This window comes from Papaver somniferum, chromosome 9, assembly GCF_003573695.1.
Source record: "Papaver somniferum cultivar HN1 chromosome 9, ASM357369v1, whole genome shotgun sequence".
Classification (NCBI taxonomy): domain Eukaryota; kingdom Viridiplantae; phylum Streptophyta; class Magnoliopsida; order Ranunculales; family Papaveraceae; genus Papaver; species Papaver somniferum.
In genome coordinates, this window is record NC_039366.1 from 138032340 (window position 1) to 138056021 (window position 23682).

At 37.6% G+C, this 23682-nt stretch overlaps 2 protein-coding genes and 1 pseudogene across 4 annotated transcripts; 1 reads left to right on the forward strand and 2 right to left on the reverse strand.

Annotated features, from left to right (window-relative positions):
• Positions 1-1482: 1482 nt before the first annotated feature.
• LOC113307657 (B3 domain-containing protein At2g36080-like) lies at positions 1483-3642 on the forward strand. Its single transcript, XM_026556106.1, has 3 exons — positions 1483-2362; positions 2596-2774; positions 3259-3642. Exons 1-3 carry the CDS (start codon positions 1561-1563, stop codon positions 3325-3327), a joined length of 1050 nt encoding a protein of 349 aa, XP_026411891.1. The 5' UTR covers positions 1483-1560; the 3' UTR covers positions 3328-3642.
• Positions 3643-5330: 1688 nt separating this feature from the next.
• Positions 5331-7388, reverse strand: LOC113310847 (annotated as a pseudogene).
• Positions 7389-7431: 43 nt separating this feature from the next.
• Positions 7432-17851, reverse strand: LOC113310846. 3 transcript variants are annotated; one of them, XM_026559647.1, is made up of 5 exons: positions 17659-17851; positions 17016-17079; positions 8364-8518; positions 7944-8109; positions 7432-7803 (listed from the first exon to the last, which is right to left on the reverse strand). In XM_026559647.1, exons 3-5 carry the CDS (start codon positions 8499-8501, stop codon positions 7610-7612), a joined length of 498 nt encoding a protein of 165 aa, XP_026415432.1. In that variant the 5' UTR covers positions 8502-8518; positions 17016-17079; positions 17659-17851; the 3' UTR covers positions 7432-7609. The 3 variants fall into 3 exon arrangements, with proteins under 3 accessions (XP_026415432.1, XP_026415431.1, XP_026415433.1); XM_026559646.1 differs by having other exon boundaries at positions 8364-8595; XM_026559648.1 differs by lacking the exons at positions 17016-17079; positions 17659-17851 and adding an exon at positions 11071-11369.
• Positions 17852-23682: the final 5831 nt, after the last annotated feature.

The window sequence follows — 23682 nt, forward strand, 5'->3', positions numbered from 1 at the left end:
CACTGGGCTAAACTAGCTTTCTGCAGTCGAATGGATATGGATTTTTTTACTTTCTTTGTTTTTTTATAATTCCAGGAGGAGGGATACGCTCATATACCCAACGTTTCATAAACAGAAAAGGGAGGGCGTCCTATTGCCTCTTCTACTATACAGTCATTACTCATTAGTAATTGACCCCAAATAGTTATCATTAAAAAAGATGATTCCATGCATGAACCTTACCTATATTAAGCTTGCTTGCCAGCAAGCTTTTGTCTCTCTCTCGATAGACATTAAGTGTATCTAGTTATAATTCCTATCTATCTTTAATCTCTATTCACAGATTAAGGGACACAAAGGACTTGGAGAGGAAATAATCAACTGCTTCAAAGAAAATAAAGCCTTAAAATTAATAGTAGTACTAATGTTGTTTAGGTAAATGACAGAATGTAAGATCTGGCTCTCTGTCTTGTCCCTTTTTATGATTGTAATTATAAATCTATGAATGATTTTTAGTTACGAGCTTAGAAGAATGGAAATGGACCTGCTAAAGTGGATAATATACTAAGACAATCTATAACATGACAATGAGGAACGCCTATTTGTGTTTTCTTTTTAACCCTAATCAGCCAACAATGAGAAAACACCTACTTGTGTTTTTATAACCCTAAATATGGACATTATATTTCGAGATAGAATGTTATTATCATGGCACAAATAGTGGTTTCTCCTATACCATTTACAATATTGCCCATGGGGCAGGTAAAGGCCAGCTTCTGTCATATGTAGTGTCAAAACCTAGAAGGGAAATTAGAGGCAGCCCCATTTTAAGGTCCATCGATGCCTTACATGTGCTAGGTTTGGAACGGCACAAGGCATTGATCAGCATAACAAATAAATTAATTTTCTCTTAGAATTCAGTTGTTCAATCATTTGCATGTGTACGAAAAACACACCAGATACTAATATTTATAGAGAAATAGGCTAAGAAATATGCATAAGAAGAACTTAGTAGATTTCTTACATGGTTTGTAAAGGAGGTGTTCCTCGCCAGTTGCCGGCATCTATCATGTTGCGGACATCTAGATACAATCCGTGATTGTGAATAAATAACGCCCATGTGGCAGTAATGTTGTCAAAGCCTCTTTAATCAACCTCTTAATAGGAGGTTTTCGTCATAAACTAATATCTAGATTTTCAAGAATCTAAGAAGTCACGTCTAGGTCTAACTAACCTAGCAGGCAGCTATGTATAAAATACATGAATACATACACGCATATACATATCAAAAGCAACAAAAATACAGAAATTACCAACAAAAAGATATTTGATAAATAAGATTTATCAGTTTAATTGAAAAAAAAAACTGAAATTTCACAAAAATAAATGATTGATATTTCCATCACGCAAAACCTTAAAGTACTCTCGTACTTTCAGCCCATCTCTCTCTCTCTCTCCCCCTCCCTCTTCTCTTTTGTACCTCCTCCAATCCATAAACCACTTCTCTTCTCTCATTCAGAGTTTATTTTTTCTTATTTTTGTTCAGTTCAGACCTCCAACAGCAAACAACAAACAGTTTCAATGATGTACCATCCAACACCAAAAACCCCATCTTCCAAATATAAAACTGTAGTAGCCCCTCAACCAAATGAACGTTTCGGTTCACAAATCTATGAAAACCACCACCGTGTTTGGCTAGAACCTTACGATACCCAACCAGCCTCCTCCACCACCACCATGAACGAAGCTACCTTAAACGCTCAACATATCCCTTACAGAGATTTAAACATGATTAACTTTGAGTACGATGAAGAAGATGATACAAGCGTAGAAGTTGTTGATCAACAAGAAGAGATGGAAAGAGAGAACGACGAAAGAGAATACATGTTCGAGAAACCATTAACACCTAGCGATGTTGGTAAGTTGAACCGACTCGTCATACCTAAACAATATGCTGAAAAATATTTTCCACTGAGTGGTGATTCAGGAGATAAAGGGTTATTACTAACTTTCGAAGACGAGTTGGGTAAATTTTGGAGATTTCGTTACTCGTACTGGAATAGTAGTCAGAGTTATGTATTAACCAAAGGATGGAGTCGTTTCGTTAAGGAAAAACATCTCGGTGCCGGAGACATTGTTTCATTTGAACGTCGTCGGTTTGATGTACAGAGACTATACATTAGATGGAGACGTGGTGGTTCCATGCCTGTGCAGGATAACGGAGTGGGTCAGACAGCGATATCTTCTAGTGCTCCTCCTAGTAATAGTAATGCAAATACTACTACAGGTTCGTGGACAAGGCTCTTCTACTCTGCGCATCCTTATCCCTCGCACCATCTTCATGGGCCAGACTACTACCAACCTGATCACTGTCTCCATGCAGGTATATTATTGAAGAAACTCTTATCAATCCATTATAACCCTATCCTCTTTTCATTTTTTATTCAACACAAAATTAATTTTCTTTTATTAAAACCAATAAAAATATAGTAACATAAACATTTATTTCATGTTTTTTTGTTTTGTTAATATATTTATTTTCATTTTATGGATGAGAATTTGATTATACACAAGCAGTAATAACGGAAATTATTATGGTAATAATGGAATATACAGGTTATGCAGCAGAAAAGGTAGTAGCTGAAAAGCCAAAGGCCAAGCAAGGTAACTCCAAGCGACTTCGATTGTTTGGGGTAAACTTAGATTGCCAACTAGATGAACCAGATGTCTCGCCTTTCTCGAACCCTGTTCCAACACAAGTCGTATATTCACATGGTGATGGTTCAAACCACAAGGTACGGGAAGAACAGACATGAAAAATTATTCTTTTCTCCTAATTTTGTCTGCATTATACCTGTGATTAGGCTAGTTGTAATTAATGAATGGTTAGTTCTGGATCCAAACAAGAATGATGGAGATTTTATCTGAGCGTCACAATTCAAATATATCTTAAAGATAGTATTAGAGAGACTAGTGTGAATTCGACTGAAGTGGGATTAACAGTTTCAGATTTTAGGAGCCCACTGATTTTAAGCCACTATTTGATAAATGGAAAAGAAAAAAAAGAACCCTTCCCTGGCTAGATGCCAAATCAGTTTATGAACCCCACATAGATACACAGAGAGATAGCCTGATAACTGTTGCACCACCTACTGTAGCATGATGTTGCTGGTCTTTGAGTTTTTTTTATTTATTTAAAAAAAAGTAATTTGGTTTTAGAATTTAGAAATATTGACATTTATGACATCATCACCCTATAATATTGTTTATCTTTTACAGGATTATAACTACTCAACAAGTCTGAATCAGAGAGGAAATGCTGGAAGAGGAAGTGGAAGTGACCTGTAGTTAAAGAGACAGCCGAGTCTTTGTTTAAACACTTGAGAAGAAGAACAGTGATATTCAGAGGAATTGTTCAGCTGAAAGGAATTGAAGTAAGAATAGTAAGAGTAAATGCAAAGAAATGAGGACACACAGAGAATTGTGTACTGTTCAGATTCTCCAGGGTGATCTCTATGTCTCTCTTAGAGAATGGACAATTGGAAGGGATAACGCCATACCAGTTTGCCAAACCCCACCATCTCTGTCTCTCTATCTCTCTAGTGTGGACTGGAGGAGAAGCAAATGGTTTTACCTTTAGGAGCCTCAAAATGTGTATGTCAGACACTGAATGATGAGATTGTTTTCTCTTTAGCTTTTTCTTCATTTTTCTTTTCTTGAATTTTCCTACTAAATTTGACTTTATCAGATAAGCTCTCAATGATAGAATGATGATGGGGTTCTTTCAATCCAACTTCATAACTAAAACTTGCCAACCAAAAATAGTTAATGGCATTTACCTTCCAACAAAATTAGAGAGTAAAACAAGGCCATCATAATAACTTGCCAGAAAACTCAGATGTCTAGACTCCAGACTAGTAGCTAAAGATCAAAACCCTCAATTTAGTTGGAAGCAGAGTGATAGGCGATACGAAACCTAGTTTAACCACTTCCTAGTGACCAATGGACAACATCAAGGATTAATGCATTCAGTTTAAACAGTTGCTAATAACATAGTCTCCCCTAAGCTATCTACAATGGCTGGCCCCACTCCTATCTCATAATGTTTGGGCTATACATGCCCAAGAATCAACAGCTGTTTCCATAATGCAGGTCACTGATCCATATCATGATATCATTGATTCATTATGCAATGGCAATTCATCATAATCTCTGCAACTTAATTGTGGGGACAAAATATCCGAGATGAGACACATTTGGGTAGCTCGCACGGAATTATTGATATGGTCCACTCTTTAAACAAATTAGGTATGTCAAATGAGCATTTTTCTTTTTCAGTAAATATGATATAAATGGGCACCTAATGACCAAGTAAAATGATAGATTTTGTGTCAAGGTCTCATCTGTACAGTGTCAGCATTAACTTTGGTTTTTCCTTCATTTGTCTAGATGGCTATTGTATGAATACTATTGGGCCTACAGTTGGAGATAGAGAGATGGTCATTCTCAAAGCCTAACTTGTGGTACATCGTGTCTGATCTAAGCACAACAATACGCAAACTTTATGTATTTGTTATACGGACCGACATCTATTTATTCCTGCTAGACAAAAGCTGGTTAGGTCCTTGGTTTATGGTATGCTTGTACATAAAACTAAACCAAGTTAACCAACTTTACCTGTAATTTCATTTAAAGGTTCAATAGTCACACAAACAGATGATACACTAAGGAACTTGGAATTTGCATTTGTACAAAACAGCTAAAAAAATGAAGAGCAGAAATACTGTGATGCAACATGCAAGTTACAAGTTGGGAATGCACTGATATGGTGGGCCATGTCAATAAAGGTTGCTTAAAAATCCAATTCTTCATAAAACAGTGGTCATTATACTGTTGTCAAGCAATTTCATCAACCTAGAGAACGAAAAGGTGAAAGAGATGGTACCCGTTGACCTCCTTGGTGCTGGATCAAATTTTCTAGTATGTTCAACTTCGGTGGATCCCAAAATCTCTGCAGTTATCATTGGCCAAAGTTAGTGGCCAATCACAACTATGATATAGGAAAAATGGAAAGACATTGTTAGACTTCTCCTCCCACTTATGCTTTCCTCTTTAGTCGGCTTTATGGGCAACCATCTTGCACCTGCCCAAAAAGGAAAAGACACAATTTTGTGGGTCTTATATCTACAATAATTAAAAAAGGGAAAAAAAAAGGATAATAAAAATGACCATACAAAGCACTTGATAGACAACTCTATTAGAACAATATATGAGAGAACTGATCTTACCGATGGCTTTCTGGAAATGTAAGGACCTGAATTAGTTTCTTCAAAAACCCACAAATGCATGTCTCACCTTCGGAAACCATGTCCCTATCTCGAATATTTGCCAAAGATACGAGTTATTTTTGCTACAGAAAACGTATCCAATGCACCAATGAGCAGAACCCACCGCTTATCTGGTCAAAGATATCGATTGCCTTTTAGGAAAACAGATCTTCTTTGCCAACAGTATCGAATTCAAAGACAGGTCGCCATAACAGCTCTAGTGTTCAAACCCCACCGACGCGAGAATACCGAAAGAAGGAAGACTAGAATCTGATATTCCATATCACCAAAAGCCACCACGGGTACAAGATCCATCCCTAAAATGGTGAAACCTATTGGTATCCCTCACAATAATTTGCCTCCCTGAGATTCTTGACGCAAGCATAATGAATATATGGCAGTCCCTACAGATCTGAAGGTTCTTTTTTATCCTGATAGGCACACCAAAAGGTAGAGTTATAAGCCCGAAAGCAGGAGCTAGCTTCTCACTGTGGCGCCTCAAGAGATCCTCCTTCCGCTCCTCTTCTACGTCATGGATATCACTTTCAGTCTCAACATTGTAATTCAGCTTCTTCATCTCTGCTGCTAAATCATCTAACTTTTCATAAGTCTCCATAATTCTCGGATGGTTTCCATCTGGCGCAACAAATGCGTAAACTGTGTAACTTTCAATCCAACTCTTTCCCATTTCCTTCTTCGCCCCACGATCCTTGAGAAGTTTCCTTGATTCTGCAACTTTATCCCGTTTTCTATAGCTGCATGTATGTTTGATAGCAGGACATGATTTCCCGCATTATCAGGTTCAATCTCAAAAATATTTTCGGCTGCAACCTCAGCCAAATCGAGGGTTCCCATATTTCCTGCAAGAACATAGTAGTGATATAATCTCCTAAGCTCTTAGCTTCACTAGATAGCATACAGTCAATCAGCAACTTAGCTTCACAGACCATCCCAGCTCGTCCTAGAAGATCAACAATGCATGCATAGTGCCGAACATTAGGGTGTACTTCTCTTTTTTTTGTGCAGGGTGTACTTTCTGATCTTGCATCATCATCAGCTCAAAATATTTTTGCCCTATATCAACCAAACCCATACGACCACGTGCAGATAAAACAGAAACATATGTAATTTCTTCAGGATGTATAGTCACCTGCTGCATTTTTCCAATCAAAATCATGGCCTCCATGGAGTGAGCATGTCTATAGAACCCTGATATCATTGGATTCCACAGGACAACATTCCTATCTTCAACACCTGAAAATTTGGAGTACGCTTGCTCAATGCTTCTGCATTTTGCATACATATATATATGAGAGACGCAATCACAAAGTTGTTACTACCAAAACCAGTTTTTACTAACACCACATGAACCTGGTTCCCTTCGATCACAGCCGGCAGACTTGCACAAGCACTTGCAACAGCTGAAAGCGTAAACTGAGTGTGTCCCGATTCCATTGTATGGATTCTATAAATAACAATAGGCCTTCCTCAAAAAGATTGTTCTGTTCACATCCTGCTATAATTGAACTCCATGTTACTGCACTCTTATCCGGCATGCTACGAAAAACCTTAAGAGCATCTTTGATCATACTGCACTTGGCATAAACATCAAAAAGTGTGGTACCTACAAACACAATGGAATCCATTGCAGTCTTTAAAGCAAATGCTTGTAACTGTTTGCTCTCACAGGCTGCTGCTTTTCGAGCACATGTGCATAGGATACTTCACAGAGTGAATTTGCATGGTAAGGTTCCTTTTGTTAACATCTTTTTGAAAAGCCTCGAGGCATTGATTAAGCAGAATAATCATGGTGTTCCATGAAACTATGCTTCATTGAGGCATCCTATTAAAAACTAGTTGCAGAGGTAATAAGCCCACATTTAGAGTACATATTGATGATGATGTTACATATTCGAGTGTCTGGCTGCAAACCTGCTTGAATCTCTTGCCCGCGGTAAATCTTCCCCTCTCTAGCTATCTTGTTCCTTGCACATCTTTGCAACCGATAATGCAAATCCAATGATTCTGTACCACCTGCAAAATCCATTGGAGCTATTTGTGACAGCGGTTCCGCTGGTTCAAATATAGAAATGGATGACAGGCCTCTACGAGGAAAGCAAAAACAAGTAGAATGTTCTCTGAAATTTCCTAAGTGAAGTTTTCACAATTTGATCCAAAAAAGAAGAGGGCATTCTATACACCACTTCTAGAAGTCAAAGCTTCTCTAACTAATCAACTGACATCATACGTTTCATTTATTTTGTTTCTTGAAAAACAACTAAATATAGTCCTATTATAAAGGATCAATCAGATTTCTTAGGGGGGTCTTCCGGCTGATGAATTTTGGGATCATCCTTCCCCGACATGACTTGCTGTATGCCTTCTTGATACCCTTGTATGAAGCTCTTGAGAGCATCTCTATAGGAAGATGCCCTTGTCATGTAGACACGTTGTAAAGCAGGCCTTAGAGTTTCCATTCCCCCTCTGGCAGCAACCGCTGTTTGTTTAAAATGATAAGAAACTAACATAAGAGAGAGGCTCATAAACCAAAATGGGCACACAACATTAAACAATAAATGATACGTTTATCAGAAAATTTAAAAAACCATCTGACCGCAGTTTACTAGAGAAGCTCACCAAGATCCTCTAATGTGGAAGGTTCTTTATCATTTGCTATGGCATTTACTCCATCATCATGTTTATCTGTGAACTGATCCTCCTTTTTGTAGTCATTTGGCCGAAGATCAGGACCAATATCCCTTACCCAGCTTGCTGCATAGAGCCCAGATGCTTGCTTCAAAACCTAGTGCACAATAAATAATCTAAAATAACCACCAAATTCCTACACATTTCTAGTAAAATACAAAATGACATATCCCAATTAGATTATACTTGTCATCGCCCATATCTATAACAGCTAAGAACACCCAAAATCAAGCTAACAGTAACTGAGAAATCTCTAAAAGTAACTTTCATGGGCGGGACTTAACAGAAAGAAGCAACCTCACACAACATAACAACGGTTACAACTATTACAAAGTCTTTAAAGATACATACATAATATCGTTCCTTCCAGGTTAATTTTCTTCGCTTTGTAATGTGAAGGGGATCAGGCAAAGATGAAGGGAAGGCAATTTGTTTCAAATCATATCGAACATAATTATATGCTTTCCAGCACACGACCTTTAACTTCATTTTGCTGTGTGATAACCCTGGTCGAGAACCCATGAAAAAAAATTAATCGAATAGGTATCCTTGCTTTTTTTGCATCTCAAGATGACAAACATACCTAGCACCAAAACATACCAACACTATGTAATTTCAAGAAAAAACCACACATTATTTAGGGTTTCAGTTCGTTCTACTTCTAAAATTATAACAATAATAATACACCACTATTCAAACAACTAGGTAAAGGAGCTATTAACTTTTAATGATCAGTGGTAAGCAGTTTGGAACAACAAGAGGAGAAAAGGTCTTGAGTTGGCGATTTTCCAATGTTACAGTTTCCAGTCATTTCCTATAAGTGGCATATCCTAGCTTTTAAACCCTTGTCTCTTTTATGTCGTATAAGCTACGCCAAGTCCTACAATCACTATAATCTATGAAGAAACTTAGAGGAGAGTGGCCTGGAACCGCAATCACTTCTATGACGAGTTTTGTGAAAGGCTTGATGTGCCTTAGAAAGATTCTAGTACTTTGTTTACTCTTCTAAACCCTAAATCACAAGATAGTGACGGTTTAAGAGTAACAACTAACAACAGCGTAAGCTGTCACTTCATGAACTTCTGATGAGCGAGTGAGTCCCATGCAGTGACCTCATTGTAAGCTAATACCATCGAGCACAAATTTCATAAACCTAACTGGTACATATGTAAAGTACTTCAATTTGAGAGCATGTTTGGTTCAGATTTTAAAATTGGTTTTCTCTGTTTTCTAGTATCTTGAAAAAACAACCTTTTTCTTTAGTCTTCATTTTCTATTTTAAAACATGCTTAGCATATGTTGTTCTTAAACTTAATGCTAGTTCCTTGGTCTGCTTATCTAACAACATCAAAAAATTCTTTAAAAACTTTCTTGAGATTATTTTTTTACAGAGTACCGATTTCTTGTATACAATTTGCAGCAAGTGTCCCAGATCTAGTTTCTGACCACAGTTTGTGTATCAGGGCGCGTTTTTTTGCGCCCCAGCCCCTAAACGCTTTGTGAAGCGCGCCCTGCGATTTGGTTGGTATATTTATCTATTTTCTTGAAAAAAGGCTTTAACCCCAGTAAGTCAAATTTATAGGCCCTAGAGTCCGTTTTCTAAGTAAATAAACTAAAAAAACCTAAAATATTTTATAAACGTTTCTTATTCTCCTAGTATATTTGTCGTTCTTTCTTCTTCCTCTTTTTCTTCTCTTCTGTCTCATCCTCTTCAATCTTCGTCTCTTCTCTTTATGTGACCACCATCTCTTCATCTTCCATGCTTCAGTTTCAATTCTTCAAACTCTGCTTCTTCTTTTCTGTGATCACCATCTATTCATCTTATATTCTTCGAAGTCCCAACATGGCAAGCAAAACTACTAGAACGAGTACCATAACAGATCCAGCATGGAAGTATGGAACTGAAGTGAAAGGTCCAGTTCGGAAAGGAAAACCTACGGTGTATGTGCAGTACATGTTTTGTGAGAAAACTGTTAAGGGAGTGTTAAATAGATTTAAGAATCACTTGGCCCACACCCATAAGGGTGTTATGCCTGTCCTGGTGTACCTACAGATGTTAAACAAGAGATATTATATCAAATTAGTAAAGAAGAGAGTTCAAGATTAGTTAGAAGACAGATTTTTGAATTTTTTAAGGGTCTTTCTCATGCTCAAACAGAGTCTGCATATACTGAAGTGGAACAAGAGTTTGAATCAACACCTAATGACGCTGAGATCATGGAAGAAAAGGTCCTATAGATAGGTCCATGATAATCATCCCACAAGAACCTGGTCAACAGCCTCGTATCACACCTCATAACGGCAAAGATCACCCGCAGGAACGTTTGTCTCAATATTAGAAGGTTTTGTTTTTAAAAAAAAAAAAAAACATGCTTTGTTGTTGCAAATAGTCTTTCTTTTGCTAATATCATAGGATCAGTAACAGACTATGGTCGAGAATTGAGACAACCTTCCACGTACAAGTTAAGTACCTTCATTTTTAAAGAAGAAGTCAACTGGCAAATAAAATGGTGGAAAGTGCTAAGAGAACCAGGGCATCCATAGGAGTCACCATCATGTCTAATGGTTGGACAAAGCATTAGAAAGAGACACCTGATCAATTATTTTATAAACAGCCCAGATGAAACCATTTTCTTAAAGGTTATCGATGCATCTAAGTATGTCAAAGATGCCAAGAAATTGTTCAAGGTGCTTGATGCTATAGTTGAAGAGGTGGGAAAGAAGCATGTAGTGCAGGTAGTTACAGATAATGCTGTTGCCTATAAGGCTGCAGATGATTTACTAAAAAGAAAAGATTATATTTGATACTGTGTGCTGCACATTGTACCAATCTAATACTTGAGAAGTTGTTTGAGCTACTGAAGATGAAGAATAATTATTTAAAAGCAAAGAAAGTAGCTAACTACTCGCATGGTTATTTACTTGCTATGATGAGGAGCTTTACAAAGCGAGAATTGATATGTCCTGGAGACACACGTTTCGCTACAACAAATCTCACTTTGCAAAGTTTGCTCCAAAGTAAAGAAGCTTTGGAAGAAATATAACTGGGCAGACAAACCTGATGCAAAGGAGGTGAAGAAGATTATAATGACGGATCCAAACTTCTTAAGACTTATTGAATAAACTTCTTAAGAATAAACCTGGTTTGGTTTATTCTTTAAAAGCTACAAAGCCTGTAGTTGGTGTCTTAAGACTTGTTGATTCAAGAAATATTCCAACAATGCGATTTACATATGGTGCAATCACTTCTGCCTCAGCTTCTTGTTGTACATGATACACACTAAAGCATTCAGCTCGGTTGTGCGCAACCTATTCCTTTTTTTTGTATGAACTTGATTGAACGTTGACTACTTTTTTCACATCTGGCTGCAGATCATGTAACAACAACCTTCTCCAAAATAGGTGTGCCCATCCCCAAAGATTGCCACCAACATGCTACGAAAATTTAACTTAACATGTAAAATTTGAGGAAGAAATTTAAAAAGAAACACACAACCTACCCAGCAATCAGATTCTACTTCACAACTAGCTAAAAAGGAATATAAAATACTCACCAGGTGTTTTCGACTTCCTAGTTCTCTGCCTCGAGACACCCAAGGAACCCCTCCCTATTCAAGTACATATCATTATCTAAATGAGCTAGAGCTACATCTTCCTTAGGTAATACCTTCTAAACACAGTTGTAGAGGCCACTTCTTATTTCAAGGTTCCTTGACGCATTATCGACATATTGATCTTGAGGATTCAAGAAGTAGCCACAGCATAGAGGTCTCGATGTATTTGGAAATCCCACTTTTCATGATGATTTACCAAATCTCCTTATACTTCGAAAAAATTCCATCAAAGTTGGCTGCTATCTCTTCTTTGGCCTTGTCCGTTGCACCATATAGAAATCCTATCACTGGAATATTTTCAAAATAAACAAGTTTTATGATACAAACTAACAACTTTGTGGCTTTTAAAGAATAAACTAAACTAGGCTATAAGTTTGGATCTCTCATTATAAACTTCTTTACCTTCTTTGTATCTGGTTTGTCTACCCAGATACATTTCTCCCACTTGTTAGAAGTGAACATTTATTTCATAGTTTTTTTACTCTGGAGCAAACTTTGCAAAGTGAGATTTGCCGTAGCTAAACGTGTTTCCGGGAGGAACCAATTTTCGCTTTGTAAAACTCCTCATCATAGCAAGTACATAACCATGCGAGTATATGCAGATAGCTACTTTTTTTGTTTTTAAATAAGCATTTTTCATCTGCGGTAGCCTCAAACAACTTCTCAAGTATTAGACCGATACCATGCGCAACACATGGTGTCTAATACAATCTCTTCCTTTTCTGCATTAGTAAATCTTTTGCGGCCTTATAGGTAGCTACATTATCCGTAATTACTTCCTCTCCCACGTCTTCAACTATAACACCAAGCATCTTTGACATACTTCGATGCATTGATAGTCTTTAAAAAAACAGTTCTGTCTATGTTGTTTACAAGAAAATTGATCATGTGCCTTTTTCTAATGTTTGTCACATGATGGTGACTCCTTGGTTGTCCATGTTCTCTTAGCACTTTGCATCCTCTTATTTATCGAGTTAACTTCTTCCTTAGAATCCAGGTATTTTGCTCATACATGGAAGGTTGTTTCAGTCCTCGACCATACTCTCCTACTGATCTTAGCATATTAGCAAAGGAAGGATTGTTTGTAACATTGAAGGATATGCCGTTTTCAAAAAGAAAACCTTCCAATGTCAGGACAAATATTCTTGGGATGATCTATGTCGTTATGAGGTGTTATATGAGGCTGTTGACCAGGTTCTTGTGGGATGATATCAGTTCAAACCCTAGCTCCGTTTCAGTATATACAGACTAAGGGTGCACAAGAACCGAGCCGGACCGACGGACCGAACCGGAACCGATGGAACCGTACCTGGTTTTGGACCGAACCGAGGTACAAGGTACAGGTACCGGTCCAAAAAATAGGAACCGAGGTCTTGGAGGTACAGGTACACGGTCCAATACAGGTATCGTGCCGTACCGGACTGAAAGTCCCGAAAAATATATACCGTTAGATTTGGGGGATAAGGATCAGTATTAGCCGTTAGATTAAAGGGGTATATAAACTAAGGATTAGGCTTAGGGTTTCAGTTCCTACTTCCCTTCCTTTTTTTTTCTCGCCTCCTCTCTCTGAGAAGGAGAACTCTCTGTTAACTAACCCTAACCCTTTGTTTCTTCATCAAGGACCAAGGTTGTTGCTTTCTTCATCAAGGATTCAAGGTTGTAGAACAGTAGAAGACCTTCAAGTGGATTTATCTTCAGGTATAACATCTCCTTTCTCCCTCATATTCGTCTTCCACATCTCTTCTTCTCTCTGTCCCATCTTCTTCTTTATAGATTCAAAAGAAGAGACGGATCTTAACTGATAAAATAAGAACTATTCTGAAATTTAAATTTTGGATTTAACTTTAAAGAAAATAAAATCATTAGGGTTGATTGCATTCACTAATTAGGGTTTCAGAAGGGATTTTCTATTCTGTAACTTCTGTTTAAAATGTTATCAACAGCATAAACTTTGATTTGGTTGTTGCTTGTTTTTTTTCCAAACCTTATGTTGCTGTTGTTTCACATGAATCTTGATGGATAATAGTGTTGTTGTTTGATTTGTGTATGAGAAGATGAAACTGAAAAATAGGACACTATTAGCTATGATGGATAATAGGTTTCATAAGTAAACCCAGGGACACTATTACACAAATTTTCAATTGATGGATAATAGTGTTTTTGTTTGATTTGTGTTTTAGGGATTTCAACCCTAGTCAATTTCATCTCTAATCACCACCACCAAGTCTACCACGAAGGTAATTGCGATTTCTACCTATTTACTAGTTGATTTTATGTTTTATTTACGAGCTTAATTACAAAATCGGTTATGGAATTTTGACAATTTTGTTGTTAACCAACTCAATTTTGGTTTTATGTTGACAGAATCCAAGACTGATATTTCCAGTAGACTGAAGTTTTTGAAATAATCCAAGATTAAGAAAGAATAAGGGAGTTTGGAGGGTTCTACAGTTCTACTTATCTTATGTTTTGGTTTCTATTTTCTTTCAGTCACACGTTACTACATCTTTTTTAAGATTTTCAAGACATTGTTTGCTTGGTTTGCTAGTAATATTGCTACTTAGTAGTTGTTGCTTTGAATGAGAATTTGAGATATTGAAAAACAGGTAAACAACAGGTGCTTTGATTTCTGTCTGAAATGGAACCGGAACCGGTAACGACCGGTACCGACCTGTGCCGAATGGAACCGGAACCGAAGTACTCGGTACCGGGAACGGTCCAAAATTTTGGAACCGTCAGGTGAGAGGTACAGGTACTCGGCCTCGGCAAGAACCGAGCCAAACCGTACCGTGTGCACCCTTAATACAGACTGCGTTCGAACACGAGAATATGGCTCCTCATTAACCAAAAATTTATAATTCTATCTTCCAACTGATCTTGAACTCTCTTCTTTACTAACTTGAGCTAATATCTCTTATTTAGCATCTGCAAGTACACCAGGACAGGCATCAGCACCCTTATGGGTGCGGGCCAAATGACTCTTGAATCTACTTATCCCTCCCGTAAGATTTTTCTCACAAAACTTGCAGCGCACATGCACTGCTGGTTTTCCTTTCCAAACTGGACCTTCCACTTCAGTTTCATACTTCTATGCTGGATTTGTTTTCGTACTCGTTCTAGTGGTTTTGTTTGCCATGTTGGAACTTTGAAGAATAGAAGATGAATTGATGGTGATCACAGAAAAGAAGAAGCAAAGTTTGAAGAATCGAAAATGAATAAATTGTGATCACATAAAGGAAGAAACGAGGGTTGAAGAGTAGAATATGATGACGCAAAAGAGAAGAACAAGTGGAAGAAGAAGGAATGACAAATACCCGGAGAATAAGAAACATTTTGTAAAATACTTTAGGTTTTGTTTAGTTGTATTTACTTTGACAACAGACTTTAGGGCCTGACTTGACTTATTGTGCTTAAAGCCGTTTTTAAACAGAATATATACCAACCAAATCGCAGAGCATGCTTCACAAAGCGTTTTGGGGCCGGGGGCGCAAATAAGCGGCCTGGTACGCGCTTCTGTGGTTGTACTAGTGCTTAGGCCTGGTATACAAACTAATTCATATTTTTTTATCAAATGAATAAATTCAATCAATATTATTAAGTTTTACTTAATTTGGTGGCTAAACCCAAATTCAAAGGTTTAGGTGGCTGATCGCCCCAATTAAACGATCAATTTATCTATTGATATTAGGATTTTCTGGTTTTGTTTTGTTCCAGTTTCGAATCCTAACACCTGGATCATAGCATTCGATCTGAGATCACTCTTCCAGTTTCGAAACCATTAACCTAACCCATTAACCTACCCACCCACCACCAATCTCTTGTCCCCGCCACATATCCGCTGCCCAATTCCTTCTAAACCACAGTTTACTTATTTACATCTTAATTATTTGAAGCCGTCCCATTGAACGATGCCGGTCTTGGGTGCTGCTATATATGATGCTCTACAGATGAATAGAGAAATCAATGGGTGCTGCTATAGATGATGCTCTACAGATGAATAGAGAAATCAATGCTACACTTGACGCATTAAAAATTCCACTGGTAGAGCTATTAGTCGAGGAAATTGAGGTTTTAGAAGTACCGAAGATTGAGGAAGAAAATATTATCGAAGATTTGGTAATTGATTCAATTCCATTAGAGGATGCGCAAGGTGACCACCTCAATTCCGAATTGGTTCCTTCAGTTTTGTCTGATGCAGAAAAAGATGATTCTATTCATGGCGTCAATTTTCATTCCAAGAAAGTTATGAAAACTGATGCGAATGACTTCACCAAGATATGTTAGGACAAATTCAGTGGTGTAAATTTTGAAGTAAGTAAAAGTGTGAAGGAGCTAAGCTTTATCCGCAACAAACTAGTTCGTAAGGACTGTTTTACTACTTGTTTTGATTTTAACCGAATATTTTTTGATTGGGGCAAGAATTTTGATGTTGTTCTCATAACGGATTATTCATGCCCGTCAACATGATGGAACCCACCCTGGCTAGCAGTTGGGAGACACGATAAATCATATCGTCTTGCGATGCAACTTGAGGACAACTTGCGTTTCAAGGGGCTGGGAACGTTAGAACACTGATTCTATTTTTAGACTAGATATATTTTATGACTTTATTTTTCTATGTTTTATCAATGTATTTTAGTCTTACGATCCAACTTGGGATTGAACAACTGCATCTTAAGATCAGACTGTCAAAATCTGGTTACTTATCTTAATCAAGACTTAAATTCTAAGTTGAAGATCCCTTCGGAAGCTTATAATAATGTTATGTATTGTAATCGTGTGTTTAAGTTCCTGGACAATAGTGTGTTTAAATTTCTAAGTAGGAAGTTCTTGTTTGTAGTAGATAAAATAGCTAAGGAGGCTAGGAAAAACAGAATCGTTTCTTTCTCAACTGATAATCTATCCGAGGATTTGCAATCCTCCTTTTTTGCTAGGATACATATACAATAAATGTGTGTTTTTATCAAAAAAAAAAAACTTGAAAGCAAGTTGTCTCTTAAGGTGATGAATAAGGGGTTGGGGATGTTGGGATACCAACACCAATTACGAGAGTTTAGTTATCTTAGGAATTAGTTTATATTCCTTTACTTGCTTTCTAAGTTATGTTATATACCTCAATCAAAGAATCAATATTTATGCTTAATTTGGTGGTGAATCCCCAATTCAAAGGATTAAGGTGGTTGATTGTCAATCAAACGATCAATTTATCTATATTAAGAATTAGGATCCTCTAGTTTCGGTGTCGGGTCCTAACACGGACAAATAGATTTAAAAACATGTAAAATATGACAAATTAAACTCTAAAATATCTAACACTGCAAGATGATTAAAATTTAGTATAAGAACAACAGTCAGATTAAAAATACCATATAAAATTTGAGAAAGGTACCTTTTTATGCCACTTTGGCCATAAGCTTTAAAACTTCACAGTGTCTGTCACGACTACACCGGCTCTGTGAATAGAATTATATATCATATTTAAGTACGCCCGTGAGATATTATTCATCTTCTATGTAATAGTGTTTGAGAATAATTACACTAAAAACACGTCCTCAAGGACCACAACGATTCACTAAAACACCCAGATATCATAATCTTGCAACAAACTGTATCCAGATAAGTAATTTTATCAAACAGTATGTGTGCACCCAAAACTCATTTGTATTCCACACTAATCCATGACTTTAAAGAATATCAATGATATCTATTCACGATAGGAGGAGCTCGAAATAGCCAGACCAGTTTGTAGGCGCATAAGGGAATCAGAAGCCCACAATAGCTGAAATCAGCACTGTTCCTTTCAATATTGAATTGAGAATTATATCCAAGGAAAAGTTCCCTAGTTGATCAACTAGCAGGAGGGATTTGATAAACGTATATGCGAATGTACGTTATTGAGGAACAAATCAAGTTACATCAATTTTTAGGAAAATCAAATTGCAAAGATGAAAGAGACAGTCATGGAAGAGATATAGACGGAGATATTTCAAAAAAAAGAAAAAAAAGTTAGATGCATAGCATCAGAAGATTACCTGAACTCTGAGAATCGTATATGATATCTCGAAATTTTAAATCCCAGATTTGCTATATACAAATGAACATTCGAATCCGAAATCTGTAACGAAATTATGAAAATGAGAAACTCAACAGATTTTTGTAAAGGTTTGTCTCAGCTGTCTTGTTTTTAGTCTGTGAAAACCTGAAAGGTTAAAACCCTAAAAAGTTCAATCGTGTCCGGAAGAGGAAATTACATATGAAAAAAGTCGAAGTGGTCTTTTTACATCAACAGTTGCACAGACGCGGACACCACACGACGCGGACGCTGACACTACAAAATTTTCAGAAAATTAGAACGCGGACACGTATATACATGTTTTATTTATATATTATTTATATATACAATCATGTATTTATACAGCAAGTCAAGTCTTTGGATTCTAAAAATTTGAAAATGATGCTACATGAGTATAAATTTCAAAGGAAAAGAAGATATCGTTTGTTAATACACGTCGAAGGTCAAGCAATTAATCACTATTAAACACATGGCATAATCAAAATGCATTCTTAGAGCAACACATACCCAACTAGGGCTGCACAAGACCCGCCCACGATACCCAAACCCACCCGTACCCGCTAAATCCATGGGTTTTTAATCCATACCCGCCCGTTGTGGGTGCGGGGTTGGTTATGAAAAAAACCCGCTGTCTGTGGGTGCGAGGTTGGTTTAAGCTAATACCCGCCCATACCCGCCCAAAAAACCCGCAAATTATATATCATTAGATAAAACTAATCCTAATCGTCCATTATGAAACCCTAATACTAGTAGATAGGATAACTGATAACCCTCATTCACTTTCTACACTCTTCTCTCTGTTCGGCCTCTCCTCTTCTTCCTCCTCAGTTTTTCTTCTTCACCTATGAACGACAATTACCAGAAATCTTCACCAGAAATCGACAACAACAACTTCGAATCTTCACCAGAAATCGACAACAATCGAAAAATCAACAGATTCAACACTTAATCTTTATCTGTGAACTTCCTAGATATGAATATTTTGGGGGTTTTGGTTTTTTTTCTCACTTAATCAAGGAGAATAGAAGTTACTCTAAATACTTGAATATAAAGCGGGTTTAAACCCGTTTAAACCCATACCCGCCCAACCCGTAGCGGGCGGGTAACAAAACCCGCCCGCTGTTTGTGGGTGCGGGGTTGGTTATGAAAAAAAAAAACCATACCCGCCCGTTGTTTGTGGGTGCGAGGTTGGTTTTAGCTTATACCCGCCCATACCCGCCCATGTGCAACCCTATACCCAACTAAAGATATACATGATGTCATTTCCAATAACAAAACCCTAATAAAAGCCTAAATAATTGATCTAAATGATTGTCTTTCTTCATTTAGTTAATAATAGTAAAAATAAAGGAAGAAGTTTAACTGAAAATGAAGGGAAAAAACGCGTCAAATCCGAGTTATTGGTGCGTCCAAACCAGACGCGCGCAGGGCGCACAAATTGATGTGTCGGACACGCGTCGTGTCAGCGTCCCACGCGCGTCCCGTGTCCGAAGCGAGATGGACGCGGACACGGCTCGTAAAATGGAGTGTCTGTGCAACCCAGGTACTGTTGGTGCGGAAAGTGACTGAACCAAATTGCCTAGTGTCACCCCCGGGATGCACCTGACAAATTTCTGGTACGAGCGTAACTCGGCAACAACATGGTTCAGTGAATCACGCGTCAACCACAATTGTTCCAGCCTTATAAGTTTGTATCAAATGCAAACAACATACACACGCTTCAACAACGGAAGTCTCTAACCTTTCTTTCTCTTCTCTTTCCTTCTCAAATACTAAATAAAGCATTCAAACATTGTCATACGTTCACTAACACAATCAGTCAACCAAGAACACTTATTATATGACATAATTAACCCATTTTATTGCAACATAGGAAAGATATTTAAAACTTGCCCACTTAGGGACTTACACAGACTTGTTACTCTTGAACCGAGCCTTTTCCTTACCAAAATTCTCTCAATTTGAATCTCACAAGCACATATATAAACCTAGTGATTTTCTAATGTTTGTACACTATTTATACGGTGGTTACAACGGCCAAAAACCGTGGACAACACTTGCAAACGCATGAGACAGCCATCTGTCCCACAAGTGTGAAGGATAATAATCCCACACTAAAATATCCCCTTAATAAAACTTAAAATATAATATGGAAGGGCCGCTCCACTCATTGCCAATTGGTTTTGAGTTGGATGCTCATATTCTAATATGGTATCAGAGCCAGACCCGTATACAAGTAGGCCCAACGGCTACCCATACAACACTGGTCCACGTGTTAGAGGCCCATAGAGAGTGTTTTACATGTAAGGAGGCATGTGAAGGATAATAGTCTCATATTACAATATCCCCTTAATAAAACTTAAAATATAATATGAAAAGGCCGCTCCACGCATTGCCAATTGGTTTTGAGTTGGATGCCCATATTCTAACATGGTATCAGAGCAGGTTATTTGCGAGTCATTTGACCGCTCCTTTACTCCGTGTCACCCGAATTATTATCCACGTGTTAGACCCAACGAAACGAGGCTACACGTAAAGGGGCTTGTTGAGATTATTAGTCCCACATTGTATGGGTTATCTAAGATCCTGCAGTTTATAATTCTTAGGGCCTTTCCACTCATTGCCAATTGGTTTTGAGTTGGATGTCCATATTCTAACAATAAGGCAGTTCCATAACCGCCAATAAGTGTGCATGTTGTCCAGTTCCTTTTCCAACTCTAGCCAACCTTCAACACATGTTCTAAAATAGTTATGGTTCCAAAATAGTTATGTACAATCCTTTCAGGTTATAAACTTCTTATATAACTATTCCCCCTTGTCCCACACCATTGGCATGCTCACAAAGCCAATAACCAACTTATAGACGTCACTTGAGCCATATTGTGTTATCCTTGCGCATTACTGAATTTGTACTTGAGTCAATACTCAGCCAACACGACACTGTAGTCGTCTTGGCCTAAGCCAATATGCAACCAACATTGCGCTACAATTATCTCGACCAATCTCTTAGCTCATTTTGGTTACTCATGCATCATATGCTTCACCTAGCTAATTTGCTCGAAAATAGCAATGTTTGATCTTGCATTACTAGCTTGTTTGCACCGTCCAAGCTTTGGCCAGCCTTGAACTAACGCATGGGGCAACTCTTGCCATCATTCTTGAGTTTGGGCCAACTCAATTCCATGGATATGCCTTATTGCCGACATCGCATGTTGCATTTGTCACTTTGGCATTGTCTTGTCTTTCCTCAATGAAGCTTCATTGTGTTGGTCAACAAGATTCAAAAATTGGCCACTCAATCTATAGTGTAGCGCCATTTTGGCGCTATACTGGCCCTGCAGAGTACCGATATCTTAACGTTTCATGGTTTATGCAGTGTAGCGTCATCATGGCTGAACACTAACTAGGCCGAATATGTTGTAACGCGACAGTATGGCGCTTAACTAGCCATACCTGTTATAGACCTCCCCCACATAATTCGTTCAACCAAGTATAAACTATGTAATTGTCTTAACCTTTGTTGCATGCATTCTCAAAACCTCTTCTGAAGTTCAGCAATCTTTGTCGGCCTTTGCAAAACGCCCTTAGCCAACTCTCATGCCTTAGTATCAGCATTACTTAGCTTTACTGCCTTGATATTGATCTCATACAGTTGAGCTTTGTCTCAACGTCGTGCACTACGCTTCAACTGTTACTAAATCATGCATCCATACCCAATTGCAAACTTGGAATTCTTCTTAGCCAATTCCTCCAAATTGAGCCTGAATTTCATTTGAATTATTTGTGCCTAAGTGTACGCACGGAATGATTCTTCCTAATCTGATCGCCACGATAAATGTCATAGTCTTTTGCCTCCCGACTTTTCCTTTTGCAACTAACTCAACATGACAAGGAACTATGAAAGATGTGACCTTTAATTTTAATCAGTTTTGTTGGCACATTCCTTGGACTGTTGTCCTCCATGCCCTCCGTTAAGCACGTCAAAAAGTGCGTAGGGGTTTCCTTTACATAATATACATGAATCTTACACTTCATGCCTCATGTGTCTGTTTATGCAACAACCACAGATAAACTAACTTTTTTGAATGTAGACACTAAGTATAAACTCTTTATACTTAGGTCATGCCTTATAATCGAACAAAAACATACAAGTTTTCTTTGCCTAACTCGTTAAAGCAAAACTATTGAGTTGCACAGCCCATTTACACAGTTATGACTAACTATATTTGGACATAACATAGCCAATCCTTTAGTTGTCCATACGCATTACTTCCAAAGCCAATATGTCTCCAACTATTTCTTTGAACCGCATTGCTATATTTCCAGGAAAGAGTGTTCCTTTCTCTAGGCCATGAGTTCTATTCAACTCATGCTTGGTGATGAAATGATTTCTTTCTTGTTGTATTGTTTGCACCGTCGATGCATATCTGCTATCGTGCAATATTGCAACCCCCAAACAACAATATCATTATCTCACCAACTAGGATCCCTGTCATATGCTTTACTTATTAGCTTTTAATTTGTCTCACTATTGGATACATTACGCATAGTATGTTATTGCAGCACTTCCCCGTGAACTAGATTTACATCATAAATAAAGAGGTAAGACTTTATAAACGAAAATACCTTCGTTCATTAATGCTCTCACGTAGTAAGATCGTGTACTTTTTTTTGGATAACTTGAGCTTTTTATTAATTATATTATCAGGCTCAATATACCTGAATAACAAAGATGCAATATGCATTGTATCGCGACTGAATTCCTCAATCACTAGACTGTCTTTCCTTACCAATTTGGAAATGGAATCAGCTAGATGATTAAAATTTCTACTGACATGACTAACTTCAGAAAACTGAAAAGAATCTAATAAGAGTTTAATATCTCTGATGATTTTTCTATTCTCCCATCTCACAAGAAGAGTATTATTATTAATAGAGTTGACAACAGCTTCTGCATCTGCAACCAGGTGAATCTTGTCCACTTCCATCACTTTATCCCACCCTCCAGTACAGATCTAGATTCTCCAGCTTCAGCATCAATCACTCCAGCTGCATAGGGTCCTTTGAAACCAGAGCAATCACCTGCAGTATTGTATAAAACAGTACCAGAACCGCAATCGTTAGTGTCCTGATCAAAAGAAGCATCAACATACAATTTAAATACTTTCACTTCATCTCTGTAGATTTCACTTAAACTATTATTAGCAGGTATATCATGAGATTCTAATATAGTTACATCTCCAGAGTTTTCATCTACAGTATCATGCAATGAAGAATTATAGCTAGACAGGTGATATTTAATGTTGGAGATAGTGTTAACTGGATTTAAAGACTTATCCTGGAAGATGCAGTCGCATCCTTCCTTCCAAATTATCCAGCTTCCAACCATTAGTAGAGATCTCCAGTTGTGCTTATCGACCATAGTAGCATTTTGTACATCTTGGAACCATAAAATGATCCATTCCTTTATTGACTGACAATTATTAAGAATTTGAGCAATATTAATATTGAGCAATCTCCGCACTGCTTTAGCATGATCACATCTGACATGAAGATGAAAGAGAGTTTCATCACCATTCTTGCATATCTCACAATGCGTTTCCATATTAGGTCCCGGAACCAACATGTTCTGGTTCGTGGCCAAGCTCACACATGTGAACCGCACAAGACAGGTCAAGAGCTAGATGGGTTTATCCTAAAACTTGTTTAGATAAAATCTGAGAACAAAATTTCGATCAGATTTAGTATCTTGACTCCAAGAGAGAACCTCTTTCCAGCAACTTTTGCAACCAGATGGGTTAAGAAATACCCAAAAGACTGAATTTTTGGAAACCTCACAAGACCTCAGACAACCAAAAGGAATAAATTTTTTATGTCTTTTATGTCTTATTTTGTATTCTTTTATCAGCAAGGACTTGAAAAAAATTTAGCACATCGTAAGGTAACTTTCTTGATAAAGAGAGACATCTTAACATTTTTGCTA

Bases quoted from the DNA above. Each gene is read 5' to 3' on its own strand.
- LOC113307657 (XM_026556106.1), top strand. From the start codon at position 1,561: ATGATGTACCATCCAACACCAAAAACCCCATCTTCCAAATATAAAACT. The intron at 2,363-2,595 runs GTATATTATTGA...TGGAATATACAG, and splicing joins TGATCACTGTCTCCATGCAG to GTTATGCAGCAGAAAAGGTA. The intron at 2,775-3,258 runs GTACGGGAAGAA...TATCTTTTACAG, and splicing joins GTGATGGTTCAAACCACAAG to GATTATAACTACTCAACAAG.
- LOC113310846 (XM_026559646.1), bottom strand. From the start codon at position 8,534: ATGGGTTCTCGACCAGGGTTATCACACAGCAAAATGAAGTTAAAGGTC. The intron at 8,110-8,363 runs GTATGTATCTTT...ATTGTGCACTAG, and splicing joins CCTGGAAGGAACGATATTAT to GTTTTGAAGCAAGCATCTGG. The intron at 7,804-7,943 runs GTGAGCTTCTCT...TTAAACAAACAG, and splicing joins TTCCACATTAGAGGATCTTG to CGGTTGCTGCCAGAGGGGGA.